This window comes from Gekko japonicus, unplaced genomic scaffold (assembly GCF_001447785.1).
Source record: "Gekko japonicus isolate JY-2015 unplaced genomic scaffold, Gekko_japonicus_V1.1 scaffold103, whole genome shotgun sequence".
NCBI lineage: Eukaryota > Metazoa > Chordata > Lepidosauria > Squamata > Gekkonidae > Gekko > Gekko japonicus.
Genome location: NW_015160210.1, coordinates 1,806,901 through 1,813,654, shown reverse-complemented (window position 1 = coordinate 1,813,654; position 6,754 = coordinate 1,806,901). Strand labels below are relative to the sequence as shown.

The 6,754-nt window shown below is 36.5% G+C and overlaps 1 protein-coding gene across 4 annotated transcripts in view; it reads right to left on the bottom strand.

Moving 5' to 3' along the window:
- Nucleotides 1-4,735: 4,735 nt before the first annotated feature.
- SYNCRIP (synaptotagmin binding, cytoplasmic RNA interacting protein) overlaps nucleotides 4,736-6,754 on the bottom strand; it is a 30,614-nt gene continuing 28,595 nt past the window's right edge. For 2 of the 4 annotated variants that reach the window (XM_015409466.1, XM_015409475.1), the window contains exon 12: nucleotides 4,736-6,373. In XM_015409466.1, the coding sequence (XP_015264952.1) occupies nucleotides 6,345-6,373 (29 nt within the window). In that variant the 3' untranslated portion in view covers nucleotides 4,736-6,344. The remainder of the gene's footprint in view (nucleotides 6,374-6,754) is intronic. The other 2 variants (XM_015409490.1, XM_015409481.1) reach the window with 2 other exon arrangements.

Sequence of the window (6,754 nt, the reverse complement as noted above, 5' to 3'; positions counted from 1 at the left end):
TTCTGGTTTCTCTCACGTGACCTATACCACGTGACCTCCCTTCGGCTCACGTAAACGACGCATTTTACTTACGGGTAAGCGGAACAATGTCGCCATATTACTACGTCAGAAGTGGCCGCGCAAAAAGCTTTGCGGCTCACTTTCTTCTCCAAACCCGGCTGCTTTTCAGGTTTGCTTTTTTTAAAGTGTGGTGGGTTTCGGAAGGCGTCAGACACTTGAAGGTGTTCCTGAGAATTTCACCTTTATTGTCGCTACAGGCGAAACTCTCCGGTGAACGGTAAAAAGGACTGAATACAGGAAGGCCCCTCAAGCATTCCGCCCCTTGGCTGGCCTTTCTCACCCTAGTTGAGGCTAGGCATTCAGCTGTGGCAGAGTACCACTCATAATCAAACCATTCTAGTTAGTGGAACTTGCTTTTCGCGAGGAGCGCTTAGGGTTAAGTGTCCTATTTGTAAAGGTTCGTACTAAGAGCGAATCACTTGGAACAGGTCTGTAATCAGGAAGTTTATGGCTTATATAGTAGTTTCCGTGGACTAGACCCCCTTTCAGGAAATGCACCCTTGCTAATTACTGGCAAAGCACAGTATTTCCTATCTATTGCAGAACACACAGCGGGGCTGGCTCGGAGCAAACGTGCACAGCATTAAAATGCCTAAAAGGGAATGTGACCAGTTTTTAATCGAACCAACACGGCTACCCATCTGAATCGTTGTTTCTAATGTCAGGCACCAACCTTTTCAAAATTTACCCCACTACTGGCTGGAGAAGGGCTACTATGCTACAGGAAAGAGGAAACCAAAGTTAAAAACTAGCATTTCTGGTTTCCTGCCACATTGGACTATTTCACTTCAAGTGAATTTTTACACATTGCATATGAACTGGAATGCCTTCCCTCGCTCTTGTACTTCTGGATAAGTGGACCAAAAACACTAGATGATTGAAGAAAAAAGATGAACATGGGAAGATGCAGCTAGTACTACACTATGTGGAAATGAAGTACTGAACTTAAAGTAAAAGCTGGGAGTATCATACCCTTCACAGAGGGTATAAAATACCCTTTTTCAGTCTCCGTATATCAATATGGCACAGAAGCAAAAACTGACTTATCAAAAACCACTTCATACTACTTTGACCAATGGTCTACCAGAGATATTTTCTATCCAAACTATATATCAACTTATTCTCCATGGCAACTGGTGTTTTAACTCTTCAGAAAACTAATGATTTCTTCACTTCTCTCACTTACTGGCAAATGCTGAAAGATCACCAATCCTTTGTTTCTGTTACTATATATCTCCTCTGCCTCCTAGTCCCTGCCCCCTTTAAGATCTCCTGCAGGCCATTTAGGATAAGTACTTGTGACTAAACATGTAAAATTTCAAGACATTTTGAAACCATGGGGAAAAGTGTTTTTTCCGCTGGAAATATTTGGGGGGAGGGGTTGAAACAAACTAATTCTACTGTTTTAACATAAAAGTTATCATTTATAACTTAGCATAGTTTGCAATATTTGATATTTATGGAAGTTATAAATGACTTTGTTTTGTACAAGCAAAATCACAAATATACTCAATACTTGCAGAAAAGAGCTTAAATTCTTAATGAAACTCAGTTTTCCTCCAAGATGCATTTTCTGCCCCACCTCCTTCTGATCTTTTTTCTCCCTCCTGCAAGGTAGGGCAATAAGCTACTTTTTACCACAGTAGTCTGTGGGTAAATGTGTCACAGTGGTTCGAGGCAGTGATAAAAAGGTTAACTATGTCAGGTCAAAAGAACAGAACGCATACCACTGTTGAGAAGCAATGAAAGCCCTGCATGATCCTCTCATGCAGATTTGGTGTCTTTCGAGGTGTAGAAATCCATCTTGGATTTAAAAGCTGTGTGCCTTTTCTTTTTATTATAAATTGTTTGTTCTACATCTGTAAGTTATAGTAAAAATGTAAAAAGAGCTGCATATGTCTACACCATGCTCACAAAGCATTTCACTCATTCTAAAAGAAACAGTATTTCATAGATTTGAAAAGAGGCCTCAGAAAAAAATGGGGGGGGAGAGAATGTATTTTTCCACACATTTTTCTGTTCCCCCCCCCCTAGTCTTCACATCCCTGTTTGTGACCAATCTAACTTTCTCCCAAGCAACTTAATTTGTCTATGTCTGATTCCTTTAATACAAACACAATATCATTCTCATCTCTTTGCTTAATAGCAATGCACCACATTGGTACTTCCCAACTAAAAATTCTACTTTATTATCACAGTACAAACTAGCTGCTTGTGATTCTGCTAAGTCATCATATAGTCTGTGACACTGTGCTTCTGTATGTTCCAAACAAAACAGAAATATACTGATATAATTTTTAGAATCCAGCATTCAGTGTTATAAAAATGTTATCTGTAGATGTTCTGAAGTTGATTGTATCTTTAAGCATTCTTTGTCGCAGACGCAAACTGAAGACTTACCTGTAATTCACTGCCTGTGTAACACCTATGTTGCAGAGCAGCAGACAACCATGCCACTGTCGTCACTGGTCAGTCAATCAGAATGAAAAGCTCATAATGAAGCTATGTTATATGAAGGCGAGCAATGTCCAAGATAGACCCCTGAGCCAACAAATTTTAGTAGTGTTCTTTACATGTCTTTGTAGAAAATTCTAAACTTTGTGAAGAAGCATGGCCCTCCTTTTCTATACTGGAGTATTTATCATTTAGAGTGCCACAATGCCTATAAAATCATCATGTAGTTTTATTAGCTCACTAAGCTATAACACAGTTGTACTCTGAATACTGTCAAAAACTTCTGCTTCAGCTGCAGCAATTAAGCCCTACAAATGCCATTTCAGAAGCAGACAATAGCAACGAGCCAGTAATTTTGTTGTCTTTGAACAATCGTGTTAGATTCCACTTTTTAAAGTAAAGCAGTGTGAAAGATCTGTTTAGACCTGCAAGTGAGCCAAGTACAGCTATAAAGAAGCCATACCATACTAAACAGCAACCTCTTTGCACAGTGGTTTTTCCTCTATGAACATTACTTTTTCATTTTTTAAATGCATGAATGAGACCCTGATTTCTCTTTTTGAATTTGTACTGTAATTAAGAATGGTTACCTACACAATTCAAGAGAAGCAAACAGAGGGAAATTTAAAAGAACTGTCAAATCTAAGCATGCTATAAGAACTCTCTCCTTTTTCAAGGATGTTCAAGATATATACGAACAATGTCCCTTTAAACAGCATGTGTATTCTCTGCTACCCCATGACTAGCTGTTAGACCAAGTTATGGAAGATCTTTTCATAGAACTGGTTTTTTGACATTAGAAATGTACCCTCCCCTCACCATTTACTCCAACCTCTGAAAATGGCAACACTTAATTTGCACAAGCCATTTGTAACACACACACACCATGGGATTTTTTTCCTGGAACAGAAAGAACTCATGCTAATATACCAGTAGAATTTCTACTTTGGTAAATCAGCCACTTGTCTTAGTGGGACAGTATGACATAGCCTGTTCTATACATATGTGTACCCTATGTATCTGAAATATTCTATAATACTAGTACCCAAGATGACCAAGCTGAAGTTATATAAAAGCATATTCCCATCATCTTCAGTTAACTATTAATGAAATTTCATTTCATTTACAGAACCAATTGTAAAAGTTTTCAGTATTAACATTTCTTCTTAAAAGATCAATTTTTCACAATACAAGTTTCCACATGCATTTTTACTGTAGTTTTTTCATTATTCTGCTAAAAAACTGCACCAATATCAGAACAGTGCAAATAATATTTAATTGTAAAAGTCATAATGGCTTGAATTCATAATTAAGAACACTGTCAAGATTCTGGTACTTATTACTCACCATTGCTTACAAACTATACTGATCATTTCCAGTCAGTTTCAATATGCATCCCGCCCCCCAACCCATTTTCACAGCTGAAGATGATCACAATTTCAGCTTGCATATTATGAAATTTCGTTTGCATTGGCATCAACTGAAAACACAATTCTGAAAAGACCAATTGATCATTTTCTCTTTTTTTCCCCCAAGCCACAATTAGCAATGTTTGAACCCCTATGAAAAGTTTGTTTTTCAGCAATGGAGAGAGATGGAAGATTTAAGTCAGAAGGCTTCCCCTTCTTCCTATATCTCCATTAGATATCAAGACAAATTTGGCATAAACAGCTTGACAGTGCTCCTCATAAGACTATGACAGTAAAGATGCCAGTTGGCACAACAGCCTCATTGAAGGGAGCATTGAATCCTCCTTGGCACTGGGACTACCAGCACCAAGGATTACAAAGAAATCAGTTTTATTTAAGGCTACATTTAGCAAACCTGCATTCCATAAGCCTCATCCTATCAAGTTTAAGATTTTGGAAGCTGATGCAACACTCATGTTTCATGTTCAATTATGGAGAGTAGTACTTCGTCATGGGCAGTATATGAAACCGTGGCAGTAGGCATCTCATTAAGCAATGACTTTACCATTTAGCCACTTAGTTTCTTTCTTAACTAGCAAGGCACATTTACATATTCCCATGAATATTTGACACATTTTAAATTACACTTTATGTCCCAGCTATCCCAGTAATTGACATACAATATACTAAAATGGTTTATTAAGATAACAAAAATTCAATTAATGTGAGAGAGACAGACTACCGGAAACCACTATTCTAAAAAATGTAAATACAAGTAAACATACTGAAATGTGTGCGCACGAGTTTTTAAACCAGAAGATTTCTGCACTAACACACATTTATATTAATGACACATAAAAAAAATAAAAACTTTATTACAAAAATAAGTTACACTTGCCTCCAGCTTACAGTATAAAACAATTTTATTTGCAGGAATGCAAAATGATTGTTTGCAATGAGCATTTAACATATGACATCTATTTTTGTTAAGTTTTTTCATTTACTGGGGAACTGGTGTGTATAAAACCTTAATTAGGTGTCTCAGTTCTTACTGTGGTGCCTACGGATATGTAACAACTGCAGTATCCCTTTGGGGAAGGGTATAAGGGAAGCTCTTTATGTCAAGTCCATACCAAGTCATAATTATTTTATCTATGCATGATTGGACTTGACAGAACTTTTTGGAAGGGTGATTCAATAGAGGATGTTTCACCACTTAACACTCACTGTCATCAAGGTGCTTTAGAAAATTAAAACATAGCACAAATGATTGTATTCTACTCTACAGGTTATCATGATCTGCATAAAGAGAAAATGGAAAGCTGATCTGCCTGTTTTTACAGCAATCAGCAGTAAGAAATGCACTAATGAGAAAACATACCGTTACCTAAAAAGCTAAACTACAGCCATATACTATTTTCTATGATTTATGAAAAACTTCAAAATATCCAAATGTCAGGCTTCACTGTACAGTTGTCAGTTTTAGTCTGACCTTTTATAAAGGGACACTGCAGTATTTAGTACAAGTTGCTGATGCACTTTTTTGAACATTTGATGTCTTACAAAAAGTAACATCTCGCTAAACTATTATACATCCAAATAACTACAATATCTGAAGAAGCAAGGCTGCTTTTTCAGCCACAAAATACGACAAAAGCAAGGCCTGTTATGATGGACATGAGGGAATCTTACAAAGCCTCTGAAATTAAAGGCAACTAAGAATGTTACATTTGGTATATATTTTAACCCTCATGTCATAATTAAACAAGCCTTGGTTTTATCTACAAAGATTTTCTATGTACAGTACAGATAGGGTATAGTTCAATCCTCTGCTACTGAGGTAGTTAACCAACCCTTTAAAAAAGGTTCTGAAAAGAACCACTATCTGGAATGCCTGACTAACCAGCTCTGATGATTACACCTGAAAACTGCTGTATCTGAACACATTTCAAAGTGATTACTATATAGACAACCATGATTAACCTTCATGAGCAGAAATAAGAGTTAAGGATACCAATGATGGCATTCACCTAATATCACCACAATAAAAATTTCAGAGCAATCAGAGAATTGCCTTTGTGGGATCCATTTTAAAACACCAGGGGAGGAAAAATCTACTTTAAGCAGATTTTTTAAGAAAACTTTTTAAAGAGGCCATGCTAAAGATAAAGAATTTTGTTGAACACATTGGGAAATATTAGCTTTAAATTTATAGTTTGCACTGCAGAGAAAACAAAGAAATTCATATCAAAGTCCAATGTCCCATATTTGATTTCCATGATCTTCGATGAAGGATCTTCTACAAAATAATTTGCTCCTATACAGCCGAAATACTTAAGGTTGCTTGATTTTCCTTACCATTACTCCACTGCAAGCTTCTGGTGTAATCCCACATAGCAAGTCAGTCTTCATTGTAACAGGTCAGGACCGGCCTCGACCCCTTTTCCCTGCTAGCCAGGTAACAAAAGGAATCAGTTAGATAAATCTCAAAATCAAATCAGAAAATCTGTTTACAAAACATAACCAAAAAAATTTGCAATATATTAGCCAAGAGCTTTTTTCCCTTCTCTTTCATTTGATTGTAACTAACTTTGAATTCCCCCACCCTCCATTTTGGGTCTTATTTTGTTCAAACTGATTTTATTTATAATTCACAGCTTAACCATCAACTTTTATAATTTTGTGCATTGCATTAAACAATTATACATTAGAATATTTTCAACATCATCATTTGAACATAAAATAAAATTTCTCTACACAATTTAAGATTCTTATGATGTTCTATATATTAACTCCCACAATTTACATGCATTCCTCATTACTATACGGTG